Source organism: Macaca nemestrina, chromosome 16 (assembly GCF_043159975.1).
Source record: "Macaca nemestrina isolate mMacNem1 chromosome 16, mMacNem.hap1, whole genome shotgun sequence".
Lineage (NCBI taxonomy): Eukaryota > Metazoa > Chordata > Mammalia > Primates > Cercopithecidae > Macaca > Macaca nemestrina.
In genome coordinates, this window is record NC_092140.1 from 85173493 (window position 1) to 85187818 (window position 14326).

At 35.7% G+C, this 14326-nt stretch overlaps 1 protein-coding gene across 2 annotated transcripts in view; it reads left to right on the forward strand.

Annotated features, from left to right (window-relative positions):
* Positions 1-14326, forward strand: part of LOC105491729 (von Willebrand factor A domain containing 8) — a 436474-nt gene that overhangs the window by 314442 nt on the left and 107706 nt on the right. For both annotated transcript variants that reach the window (XM_071081437.1, XM_011758388.2), the window contains 5 exons: positions 678-742; positions 1178-1303; positions 2352-2461; positions 3125-3279; positions 7398-7593. In XM_071081437.1, the coding sequence (XP_070937538.1) occupies positions 678-742; positions 1178-1303; positions 2352-2461; positions 3125-3279; positions 7398-7593 (652 nt within the window). The remainder of the gene's footprint in view (positions 1-677; positions 743-1177; positions 1304-2351; positions 2462-3124; positions 3280-7397; positions 7594-14326) is intronic.

Here is a 14326-nt window from a genome sequence, read left to right on the forward strand (position 1 = left end):
AGAGAAAATTAATAAGTATTTGGATATGGTATTTTTAACAAATTTCTGATCATGAAGTCAATTTAACCTGTTTTCCAGTTATGTAGTTATGTTTTGGATTTATATGATAAAACTGTGAGTATGCTACCTAATTTCCTCTACTAGACAAATACGTGTTTTAGTTTATTAACTAAATTAAACTAGTAAGTAAATAGTTTAGGCCAACACAAGAGAATTTATTCTGCCATTCAGAAAAAAATAATGGTTTTAAAATAAGGTTTACCCTCTGTCCTGCAAGTCAACATACTTAGGTCTTAAAAGACTATGAAAAAAGTTATTTTTTAAAATGTCATAAATGTTTCCTAATATAAGAAACAAAGTGTTTCCCATGTGTTTATTTTATGGTGTAAATTCCATGGTTAATCATCAGATAGCCTGTTATTTCTTAACAATGTTTGGTATTGTTTTTAAAAATTTATTCTGAAGAGGTTTTAGTATATAGTTCACAGTAAATTTTGATATATAGTTTAATCCATTTTACCATAAGAGTCTTAGAGTAGATAAATAGATAGCTTGTTTGAGAATTACATGTTTTACAAGTTGAAGAACTTTATTTTATTTAAGGGGAAGTGGCTAAAGAGAGACATGACTGTATCTGACACATTTAATGTGAATATCTTGTTTTGTTTTGTCTTTAGGAAACTTATAAAATGTGTAAAGAATTTTCACACAAAAACTGGCTGGTATTCTACAAAGAAAAAGGGTGAGCTCTTTATTAGAGAAGATTTAAACTGAAGTTCTTATTTGGCCCATTCTATTTCCTGTTTTGATTATACTTGTTTACTATAAAGTGAATGTAACCAAATTATGAATGTTTTAATATAAAAGTAACTTTGCCCACATTGCAGAATACTGAGAAACAGACATAAGAAAAGCTAATGCTCACAATTCCATGACATAGCCACTACTAACATGGCAATGGTCACTGCTTTCCATTATTTTTACTGATACACACCCTGACATAGTTTAGAATTTTGCATATCTGTTTTTCTCAATTAACATTTTTCTACATCATTACTCAGTCTTAAAAACATTCTATTTACGGGTTGCATAATGTATCATGAAATGATTATGCCAGATTACTCAACCATTATCCTCACCATTTCCTTTCAGATACAGTTTTCTTCTCCTTTTCCAGGAACAGCCTGACTGTGCTGGATGTTCTAGAAGGGCGAACTCACACCATCTCACTTCCCATCAATCTCAAGACAGTTTTCCTTGTAGCAGAGGACAAATGGCTTCTGGTGGAGAGCAAAACAAATCAGTGAGTGGCTTTATATAGTGTATCATGGAGTATGTTGTAGCTCAATCTTATTTATCAATTATCCATCATCTTTACTGTTCTGTCTTTCCCGTGTCTATCTTTTAGCAATTTCTGTGTTTGGCAGCATCTCTATATATGAGACTTATAAGAAGTGAGGAGGGGAGAAAAAATAAATGTCACTTCTCAAAATGGCATTGAAATTAACAGTTAAAAAATCATGACTTTTTCATATGATCCATATTTATTTGGGCTTTTTCCTATTTGTACATTGAGAATTCACTGTATTCTTGCCAAACTGGAGATACTTCAAAGTAGATTTTTCCCTTCGAAGAGCCACAGTCTCCATCCTTAGAGCTGTCGCCTTTTTGTAAATTCACAGAGTTCACACCTTAGAAGTTTCTTTCTCTTTTTATCTTGTGTATTCTGGTTGGATGTGGTTATGTTTATGTTTTTGTTTTCTGACCCATCGGACTGTGCAGTTCTTGATGAAAGACAGTGTCAACTTTGAGCACCTTCCCTCATGCACAACTCCACTAGCTAAGTGCAGACTCTTTCTGCCCCTCTGCTGACAAGCAGAAGTAGCTCATTGCAGAGGATTTCTGCCTATATATACATCCATATTTTAGAAATGTTAAAAATAGGTAGATCAAGGAGATTTCAGTTGTGAGGGCATCTGTCTCTTAGCTGATCACAAATCAGAACTTATGCTCCCCCTTCCTGGCTGATCAAAGAGTTTTATCAAGAGAGGGGTACATGATAATAAGAGTGTACCCCATTCGAGTTGCTTTCCTCCCCACCACCACAACCCTTTCTCTTATAGGAAGCACTGGATTTTTGCTTCACATTCATTACTGTATTGCTGTTGTGCACTGCTCTTTAACACAGTGTTGAGAAGTTATTTGTTAATTCATGATGAAACTCTAAAACTTCAAATTATACTGGAACTATAAAAAAGAGGCTGAAGAGAATCTAATTTTTCTTAGTCTGGCCTTATGACTATTAGAAAAAGAAAAATTTCACTTAAGCTAGATGTTTTGTTTGTTTGCAGGAAATATCTTTTAACTAAGCCTGCACACATCGAGTCTGAGGGTAGTGGGGTTTGCCAGTTGTGTGTGCTGAAAGAGGAGCCACCCAGCACGGGGTTTGGAGTTACACAAGGTAAATACTATGTCATCTGTGTTTATGACTGTGTGAGTGCGTGCTTGTACACATACTGTCCTCTAGAATCATTTAAGAACAAAACACCAGCCTATGTTAAGTTTACACCAAAAGAAAAAACTTAGTCACTACACCAGAAATAGTAAATAAGAATCTACTATCTCAGATTGTCAAAAGGAAGTTCACTGTTGTAAGCTCTGTCCTTGAATTTTTTTAACTGACACATCAGTATTTTTATATACATTTAGATTGCAAGTCTAATTTAGGATAACATCTTTTTTTCTGCAGACCATTGGGATTTCTACTTAATTTATCACAGTTTTGGGGGATGAATAGTACTTATGAAAAAAATCTAAAACATACCATTGCCAACACTTTGTTGGGTCAGTTTTCACAACTTTTCTACAGGGAACTATTAATTATAGTATTTATTCCTAATAAAATTTTGAATTCTATAAATACTTGAAATCACTTTGGGAAGATGTCTTGGTTATAAAAACAGCATTTTTTCAAACAAAAGCCCATGAATGTAATTTAAAGTGTTTCCTCTTTTTTAACTTGTTCTTTTCCATTTGACTTGTCGAGAATAAAATCTTGCAAAAAATTAATTCCTGGAGCATTTCCGGAGCATATGGTGTCTAATGTTTGTCTGATGCTTTTCAGAAACAGAGTTTAGCATACCTCATAAAATTTCCAGTGATCAACTATCATCTGAACATCTAAGTTCAGCTGTGGAACAAAAGATTGCCTCTCCCAACAGAATTCTCTCAGATGAGAACAATTATGCTACAATAGTTGTTGGTTTTCCAGATCTCATGGTAAGCACCCATTTTTTAAATTATTGGATAAATATTTCTTTCCCTCAATTTGACCTATAATCTGTAAGCCTGTTTGAGGGGTAATTAAAAACATGATTTCCTGGTAAACATGTTGGATCAAGTCTGCCTTCCAAATCAGTCAGTAGAAAATATGTTATACCTAAATAGTTTCATTACACTTTAAAAATTAACATTGAAAGTGTAATGCGATGATAGAATTTAGTAGGGGAAAACGAGTATTCTCCATATGTAGGAGTTCAGGTAATACAGTTTAAATGCTTCACCTTCCGATGGTAATTTTCTATCATGTCTTCTAGAATTTTTTAAAGTTAATTATTTTTCCATCTACACATTCTATTTTTTTATTCATTTATTAACTTTTAGGTTCAAGTGTACGTGTGCAGGTTTGTTATATAAGTAAATTGCATGTCACGGGGGTTTGTCGTACAGATGGTTTGGTCATCCAGGTAATAAGCATAGTACCTGATAGGTAGTTTTTTGATCCTCATCCTCCTCCCACCCTCCACCCTCAAGTAGGTGTCAGTGTCTGTTGTTCCCTTCTTTGTGTCCATATGTCCTCGGTGCTTCGCTCCCGCTTGTAAGTGAGAACACGCGATATTTGGTTTTTTTGCTCCTGTGTGAAGTTAAATTTGTTGAATTGTCGTTATTGTAGATTAAAATTTTCAACAGTCATGAATATAGATTTAGTTTCCATTGAGTTTTGCTCCGATTTATCATATCTTTGCAGCATCCAGGTTATAGAATAATGGCTAATTGTCTCAATTAATTTTTCTCTTAGATGGGCCCTTCTGTTATCTACTGTTACCTATAAAGGAGAAGCTATTTGAATTGACTTTAGGTGAAACTGGGCAACATCTTCCTCCGATGGAAATGTGGAGAAGTTACTATAAAAGTTATTTCAGTCCAAGTTGGCATCTAATAACCTTAGATGTAGCTCCCTGTGTTTTGACTAAGCATTTAATTTTTATAATTTCCTTTGTGGCTTTTAGATGGGATGACAGAATTATTTCAAGGTAAAAATATGGGCTGTACTTGATAGTACTCTAATTTTGTATGCCTCAAAATTTTAATATAGTTAATGAATGCTGGGTACTTCAGGATATAAGATTTGAAATCTAAAACTCAATGGATAATATGTGGCTTAGGACTCTGATATATGTTTTCCTAATTATCAAGTAAAAAGCATCTGCTATCATATAATTCAAAATGAAATGTTATTGAAATACAGTGTTTACAGCAGCCTTGATATAAAAGAGATGTGTTTTATATGCTTTCTACAATGTTTGCTGCTATAAAAAAGTTGGAACTTTTTCTGGAGGTAAAACTATTTTAAAAATTGGTCTTCTAATTACCTTCTTATGATTGAAGAAATCAATATAGAAGTATAATGTTATTATAAAAAGTTAGAAAATAAAAGCTAAGTTAAGGCACTGTTTGTATTAACCTTGTAGAAATTCTTACAGCCTGTAAGACTAGTGACCTTGTTAAATTAAAAGTATATCCCTGCTTCTTCGTGTGGTACCTACCACATAGAAGGTATTTAATGAGTATTTGTTAAATAGAAGATTAGAGTCAGCTAGACAGCCTTTAAGATGACAATAATATTTTTAGGCCACAACACAATAGGCAGTGTGCTACTCTAAGCCCTTTCATACATGATAGTTAATTTTTACAACAATTCTATGAGGTTTTACAAATGAAAAAACAGAAACAGAGAGAGCTTATATCCCCTAGGCCACAAAGACTCTAAGCAATGGAATTTGAGCTCAAATGTGACTAACCAGCCCTCTAACACACATCCTTTTTACCACACCACTCTGCCTTCTTGCTTTATGTGAACTTCTTTGGCTTCTCTATTAAACTATTGACAGATGAGTATGCTACCTCTTATTAACTTTTTCATGGAGTTATCAGTGGCATCTAAAGTATTACTTATATAACTTTTAAAATCTAATACCAAATAGCTATAAGAATCTATAGCAAATATCATCCTCAATGGTGAAACATTAAAAGTATTTCTTTTCTATTCTTATTAGGAATAAAACAAGGATGCCCACTGTTACCACTTCTATTAAACATGGTAATAGTGTCTTAGACATGATATATAAAGAGAAAATTGATAAACTGTGCTGCATCAAACTTTAAAATTTGAGCTCTGTTAAAAGACACTGTTAAGAGAATGAAAAGACAATCTATAGGCTGGGAGAAAATATTTGCAAACCACATTTCCAACAAAAACTGGTATCTAGAGTCTATAAAGGTTCTTAAAACTTAACAGTCAGAAGGCAAATAGCCTAATTTTACAAATGAGCAAACAGTAGGCCAGTGTGAGTTATCAAAGATCACAGCCCAAGCAAGGTAAGGGCATCTATGATGGGGAGAGGTAACCACTAGTGATGGGCATTAAGCCCAAGCAGGATGAAGATGGCATTCCTGTGAAGGGGCAGCTTGGAGTGGGATGTAGGAGCCCAAGTAAGGTGAAGTATGTGTCCCTGTGTGAGTGTGGCCCCATATGGGCTGTCAGGACCCAAGCAGGGAGAGTGGAGCATCTGCCCTGGGAGTAAGGTTAGTGGTGGAGATGGGAGATGGGTCACATACAGCAAGAAAGTAAATATATGAATGGTAACAAAATACATTAAGGATAATGAAAACAAATTTTTAACTGTTGGAGAGGGGAATTACAGATACTGAAAGGAAGAAAACTAGAATGAACCATGTCGTTATTAGATTAAAATTGGATATATTTTTGTGAACTCATAGATTTCAATGTATTTAGGTAGATATAGAAGTAAAATTAAAGATAAATGTGAAAAAAAAATGAGCAAAAGACTTGAACAAACACTTAACCAAAGAGGATAGAGGGATGGCAAATAAGTACATGAAAAGTTATTGGACATCATTAGTCATTAGAGAAATGCAAATTAAAACCATAATGAGATACTAGTACCTACCCATTAGAATGGCTAAAATAAAAAAAACACTGACAATACCAAGTACTGACAAGGATGCAGAGAGCTAATGCAACTCATTATTGCAAGGGCAAACAATAACCAGAACATCTCTGAAGAAGGACCAGACAGAAGTACTCTTCCTAATAAACTTCAAGGTTAATTATAAAACTTCAGTAACTAAGACCATGTGTTGGCCTGGGAATAGAAAAATACACAGTAGAACAAAATGCAGTGCCCAGAAACAGATACATGCATATAAACTGTGTTTTATGATACTGTTGCTATGGGCAAAAGTTAGTGGTATTTGGACAATAAGCTATACATGTGAGGAAAGGATGACTGCAGGTCCCCACTTCGTACCATTCACAAAAATTAATTCCTGATAGGCTAAGGACTTAAATGTGAAAGATAAAGCCTTAAAACTTTAGAAAAAGCATAAGAAAATATCTTTATGATCTTCGGAAGGATAAATACATAAGTGGTAAAAATCTAAAGTAAAGCAAGGGAAAAATAACACAAAATTCCAAAAGAGTTAAATCTAGGGGGGAGAGAGAGAGAGAATGACCGGGAAGGGGCCCAATCACTTTTGAAGCCATCCCAGGGCTTTAAAAATGCTAGTTATGTTCTATTCATTATGTATATGTGTTTATTTTTTTAACTAATTCCTATATTTCTTCTGTTTAGTTGTAATTGATTTCAAGATAAGAAATTTAACATGTATATTTTACACTTGTCTGAAAATTATGATTATTGACAAAGCAGCTACCACTTGTACCACATCCAAATGACTTTATTTATTTTTGTTTGTTTGTTTAACACACGATCTCCTCAGCCTCCTGAGTAGCTGGGAATACAAGCATGTGCCATGACGTCTGGCTGATTTTTGTATTTTTTTGTAGAGATAGGGTTTCACCATATTGCCCAGGCCAGTCTCAAACTCCTGAACTCAAGTGATCCACCAACTTTAGCCTCCCAAAGTACTGGGATTACAGGCATGAGCCACTGCACCCAGCCAGTAATTTGATTTTCTTATACCTGTGAAACATTAGTTTCCCCCCTAGTATCTGCTTAAAGGTCTGCATTGTTAAGGTTGTGGTGAATGTAGTATATGGTACTTCAGTACTTTAATCTCTTTCTTTTTTTCAGTCACCCAGTGAAGTTTATTCTTGGAAGAGACCGTCATCTTTGCATAAACGAAGTGGCACTGATACATTGTTCTATAGCGGAAAGAAGAAAAGTGAGACTCCAAAACAAAGCAATTGTGTGACTCTTTTAGATTTGAATCAGGTTGTGAGGATTTTACCCCCAGGAGAAGTCCCTCTAAAAGATATCTACCCAAAAGGTAAGAAGGAACTCACCAATTCCTAATTTACAAAGGTGGTTTAAAGTAGCTCCCTTTTGGTAGAGGATATTTAATTTATCTTTATCATTTCATACTTATAAAAAGTTGATCATTCTGACCAGTTTAGAAGTAACTAAAAAGACCTCTCTGTATTCAGAAAGTTCTTACTCATTTTCAGTGTGTGGTTGTGGCCACTGCTGTTAGAACTCATCTTCGTTTATTTTACAATATATGCAATCACTTTACCTAAAAGACGTTTTCACAGAGGCTTTTAAAAAGTCTTAGTATATTAGGCATAGAAACTGAGGCCTGCCTTTTGTCTTAAACTCCTAAGACTGGAAGTCAGGGACTTATTATGCAGACTGATTCACTTAACAGCACTCTCAAAGTCAACTTATATTTATTACTGTATAAAATATCCAATTCCTGGGCTGATCTCCTCTCCTCGTATAAATTCACTTACTCCTTAAAACCCCATCCTATTGTTAGCAGGCTCTCTAATTTGTACATGAAGATATTCTGACACAGAACTAAAATAACTGGCCCAGGATCACCCCACCAGTGGACAACAGTGCCCAGATTTGCACCACAATCTTCTAATCCCAAGTTTAGAGCTATTCTTACTGAACCACACTGGCGTTCATCATAACAGATAACTGTGAAAAAGTTTGATCATTGATTCATTGACTTTTTTTTTTTTTTTTACATCACAGTGGTAGTGATATATTATCTTGTGTCTATATTCATTGTATTAGTGTGGACTTCACAAATATAACACTAAATGTATTATAATAATCTGTAACAGGGTTTGAAAAGTTCTGATTATATGATAATATTTGGAATTAGTTTCTTCCAAACTGAAACTCTTGGAAAATAAATCACCATTTCCTTAAAATGTTTTTTGTGGTAGAAGAGGCAGAAGAATAAACTGACAATTGTATACAGTGTAATAAGTTAGGAATATTCACAAGGTGATATATAAACACAGCAGAGAAGTTTACAATCCATACTAGAGATTATGAGTTGACTCTTGAAAGATGAGAGTTAATCAGTTGAAGGATTTGGTCCAGGAAAGGGGTGCTCCTTGTGAAAGATGCAAGGACTTGGCAGAGCATTCCAGGAATTACAAGAAGTTATGTAGCAGAGTTTAGTGCACCTTCACTCACCCAGAAATCTTCGGCTCACCTTGATACCTCTTCTCCCTCATCCTCCACATCTCATCCATCAGCAATCTCCATGTCCTGATACACAGCCTTGCAAATATATCTTGTATCCACCCACTTGTCTCCAGTTCTGTAACCAGTATCCCATCCAAGGCACCACCATCATACACTGGAATGTTGCCATAACCTTCTGATATTGTTACCTCTTCCACTGTTTTCCCCTCCTACCCTTCTCCACACATCAGACAGGGTGATGTTTTTAAAGTACAGTATACATTGGTTCTTAAGCTCAGTTTGTATACAGTAAAATTCACCATTTCTAGTATATAGTTCTGTGAGTTCGGCAGACACAGTTGGATAACCACTACCACACTTGATGTAGAAGAATTTCATCACCCCAAAAACTTCCCCCATTCCATTTTGTGGTCAATGCCTCCACTTACCTACAACTTATCACTGACCTGATTTCTGTTCTTATAGATTTGCCTTTACCATATTATAATATAAATGGAATCATATAGTATGTGGTCTTTTGAGTCTGACATCTTTCAATTAATACAGTGCATTTGAGAATCATTTAATTATTATTTATTTATTTTTAATGTTATGTGTGTACCATTAGTTTTTGTTTGTTTGTTTATTGCCAAATGGTTGCCTATTATATGGATGTACCACAGTTTGTTGATCCATTCACAAGGTGATATATTTATTGGTTGTTTCCAGTTTGGGGCAATAAAGAGTAAGGCCACTATGAACATCTGTGGGCAGGTTTTTAAGTGAACATAAGGTTTTGCTTCTTTTGAGTAAATGCCTAGGAATGGCATTTTTGCATCATATGATGAAACTGCCAAACTATTTCCCAAAGTGGACATACCATTTTGCGTTTCTCTCAGCAGTGAATGGAGGTTTGAGTTGCACTGCATCCCTGTCAGCACTTGGTATTGTCAGTTTCTCACCATTCTAGTGAGTGTAGTGATTTCTCATTATGATTGTAATTTGCATTTTCCCTAGCACCCAATGATGTTGAGCCTTTTGTTTTATGTGTATCTTCTTTAATAACATATCTTTCAGATCTTTTGCCCATTTTTAAATTGGGTTATTTATTTTCTTATTAATGAGTTTTGAGCATTCCTTTTGTTTGTTTGTTTTGAGACAAGGTCTTGCTCTGTTGCCCAGGCTGGAGTGTGGTGATGTGATTTCAGCTCACTGTAGCCTCTGCCTCCCAGGCTCAAGCAGCACCCAACTCAGACTACTGAGTAGCTGAGACCACAGGCACATGCCACCACATCTGGCTAATTTTTGTATTTTTTTTGTAGAGATGAGGTTTCGCCATGTTGCCCAGGATGGTCTCAAACTCCCGAACTCTGAGTGTTCTTTAGTGTAGATACAAGTTCAGTGTCAGAGATGTACTTTCCAAACAGTTTATCTTATTTTGATAAAGGGCAAATCTTCTATGTTTTCTTCTAGAAGTTTTGTAGTTCTATATTTTACATTTAGATTTATGATCCATTTTGAGTTAATTTTTTATATGGTGTAAGGTATGGACTGCGGCTCTTTATTTTAATTGCATAGGGATATTCAATTGTTCCAGCACCAGCACCATTTGCTGAAAAGACTCCTGTCCTTCCTCTTTTGCACTGCCTTTAGACCTCTGTTGAAAATCATCTGCCCACATGAGTGGGTCTGTTTCTGGGTTCTCTATTGTGTTCCATTGGTCTATGTGTCTATCCCTTTACTAATACTGTACTCTCTTGATTGCTTTATAGCTTTATATTTTATAGTGAGTCTTGGTTGACTCAGGTCGTATCAATTCTTCCACTTTGTTCTTCATTTTCAAAACTGTTTTAGTTAGAAAGTAATATTTTAAAACACAACTCAGGTCACATTGTCCTTAGGATAAAGTTTAGAAATTTTATCTTGGCTTAAAAGATCCAGCATGATTTGTCCATTACATATCTCTCTGACTTCTCTCAGGTAACTTGAATGCACAAAATTATTCCCAACTTTCTGCTGCACCCCTTCCCCCCAACCCCCAAATTCATTCTCATCTGTCAGGTCTTAGTTTAAATGTCACTTCCTCAGAAGCTCTTGCTCCAATCTAAATTAGGGGCCCTTGTCATACTCTCTCATAACACTTCCTATTTCGGGACGGGAAGAGCGTGTTTATGTTTCCATGTGTATTTTAATTTTTCACAAAATATCTCAGGCCTACAAAAGTTTAAAGAAAAATACATTGAACATCTTTGCACCCACAACCCATACTGGTAAGTCATTACCAATCGTTACCGGTCATTACCAGTATGGTCAGAGACTCCTGTGTTCTCCTCCCCTTCACTTTTGACAAACCAGAGGTAATCTCTGTTCTGAATGTGAGTTCAGTACTTATCATTCACAAAATAATATATAGCTTTATTTATTTATTTATTTATTTATTTATTTATTTATTTATTTTTGAGATAGAGTCTCGCTCAGTCGCCCAGGCTGGAGAGCAGTGGAGCGATCTCGGCTCACTGCAAGCTCTGCCTCCCAGGTTCACACCATTCTCCTGCCTCAGCCTCCTGAGTAGCTGGGACTATAGGCGCCCGCTGCCACGCCCGGTTAATTTTTTTGTATTTTTAGTAGAGACGGGGTTTCACCGTGTTAGCTAGGATGGTCTCGATCTCCTGACCTCGTGATCCGCCCACCTCGGCCTCCCAAAGTGCTGGGATTACAGGTGTGAGCCTCCACACCCGGCCTGCTTTTTTTATGTTTTTAATCTTTGATTGAATAGTATCGTATTGTATTTATTCTTATGTAACTTGGTCTATTTTTTTCACCATCATGTTTGTGAAATTTGAGGCTAAAGAAAAAAGCATTCATGACATTTGTTACAAAATGGGAAGGTAGGCTTTATGCAGGGCCATCTTGATAGGTATAGGGATGACTGCAAAGAAGTTTTGTAGTAAGGGAGAGAGATGGGGCTCAACTCTGAATATAACAAGCAAAAGTGGAAATAAGTGAAGGAGCAGGGTGGGGTCAGTGGATGGAAAATTACTGAGAGAAAACATCTGGGGTAAGAGGGCATTCTGGCTGAAGAAACTTAACAGGATTCTTGCTGAGAGCAGCCCAGAGTGATCTGACATCACCTGGGGGATGGTGGCGAATGGGGAACCCAATCAGATATCAAAGGTTAGGGATTCTGGTTAAACTGACTTAGCAGGATTCTTGTTAACATTGAACAATGCAGAGATGAACGCAGAGGCCCCAGAGTTGGGAACTAGTTGGGAAGAAGATTCAGAAGAGCCTGACTATAGTTCAGTCAGGGAGAGACTCTTTGTCATCATCCATACTGATAATTCTACTTTTATTTTCACTGCTTCACATACAACAATTTATTCATCTATTATTTGTCAGTGCAAATTTAGGTTCTTTCCAGGTTTTTGCTATGACAAATAATGGTGCTGTGAATAGCCTTGCACCTGTGTGCTTGTGTCTATGTTGAGTCTGTAGGGAGCATATTTAGGAGCAGAATTACCAATGGTGTTCCAGTAGCATAAAGGGGATCCTGGTGCATCCCATTCTGATCTACTCTTGTAAGGGTCAAACTTTTTATTGTGGTTTCACATTACCTTTTTCTGACTTCTAGTACATTTGAGTATCCTTTCATATGTTGTCATTTACTCTTCCAATAATTGCCTATTTATTTAGCTATTTTTCTCTTAGTTACTAGGAGGTTTGTTTCTCTTCTTTTGTTTAAGTAGTGTTACTAAAATATTCCAAACATATATAAAGTGCTTAGGACAGTGTCTGGCATGGGGGAAGAATTTTATAAATGTAGACTGTAAAAAAAGAGAGAAAGAATGAAAATCCCTAGGAGCATGGTGAAGGAAGATCCCAGGGTGACAGCCATGCACAGGTCTAACGTTAGAACAGATGACATTTCAGGAGAGATGTCTCTTAGAAAGTGAAATTGATAAGCCCAGTATATTTGAACATATTTAGAGATTTTAACAATTAGGGAACCTTGGGAATAAATTTGTACTAAATAAAACTAAACAAAACATGATGCTTATTAGCTCCAATAAAAGCAAAAAGTTATACAGGAAAAAGTAATGATAATATAAGACATAGCAAAGCTGTGGTTAGCATTTAGATAATTATAATAATATAAGCACTGGATGTTAATCCAAGCAAACTTATATGAATGTTTGGGGGGATGGGAAAATGGGGAGTGGGGGATTCGGGAATGAAAAAGAGTTAAGCTCTCTTCTTGCTTGGGAGGAAGACAAGAGATAATGCCTGAAGCTAAAATATCAAGAGGGCACCATAATGATGAAGGTGAATACCACAGAAATAGCTTAAAAAGTTGAAAGTGTCTCTGGAGGCAGGAAATGGTGGGGCGGGTGACGGGGCCGGGGGGAGTAGGGGGTAAAGCAGGGACTGTTTTTTCTTTAAGCCTTTTTGATACTTAATTCTATGTGCATGTAGATCTCTGATGAAAATTCAAGCTAGAATGATTTTGTAAAGTAAATCAAATCCAACCATCTAATTAGTCTGGAACTAATGTATATCAGCCTTTTATAAAGAAATCAACTGTAAAGGCTACTCTCCTGGTGGCTTTCACAATAATGCGGTAGCTTTTATTTAATGCAGATGGGGAGAAATTTATTGCTTTCTTCCAACTGTTTTTCTTCTAGCTAAATGTTAGCTTTTTTAAAACCACAGGTCTGAGCTCTTTAAACACAAAATAATGATTCTTGATTGAAAGCAGTATTTTTTTTTAACTTTGGGTAAAATCAAAAATTTGGTATCAGCACAGTTTGGGGACACACATCACTCTTTTTATCTGCGAACACAGAAGTGTATTAAACCCAGTGATTCATAGGTATACATCAAATTACATTTCAAGGAGTGAGTTTTTAAACAGCATTTCACCTTCGCTCTGAAAATTGTCTTGGTTGTTTTGCCTGACAGTTTTTAATACCTCCTTCTAACCTTGGCATTGTGCATGTAAACTGTCCCCACTGTTCATGGGAGCTATGTGATAAACACTGCTGCAATGACTTCCCTTTAATGGTTAGTGAACTAATCCCTAAATACAATTTATACCTATCTTTGAAATCCACCTGGATTATAAATGTAATGGAAATTTACTGAGCCTGCATCCTCACTCCAGTGTTAAAATGTTTAAAATGGATGGATGAGGACTTGGCCAAGTTTGGAGGGAAACCTGGCCACAGTTTTCACTTCCTTAATTCAGTCAAGTATTCTGTTCAAGAATCTTTTTGTAAATATTCTTTTCTTCTGAGCTGACTTATTTTCAAATCAGTAAACATCAGTTTTTATTATTTTTAAAGTGCTTACTACTACTACCACCACTACCACCACCTTTACTATTTCCCTGAAGTGCTTTGTAGCCACAATTAGCCTTCTCTGATATATGAAAATAGTTTTTAATACCAGGAGTAAAATTCTTGCTTTCTACTTATTGAAATAGTAGACACAGTCATTATTGCATTTTCTCACCATGGAATTAATTAGCAAAGTAAAAGAAAAAGAAAGATGTGGGGAAAAAAGATATTTTAAAATAA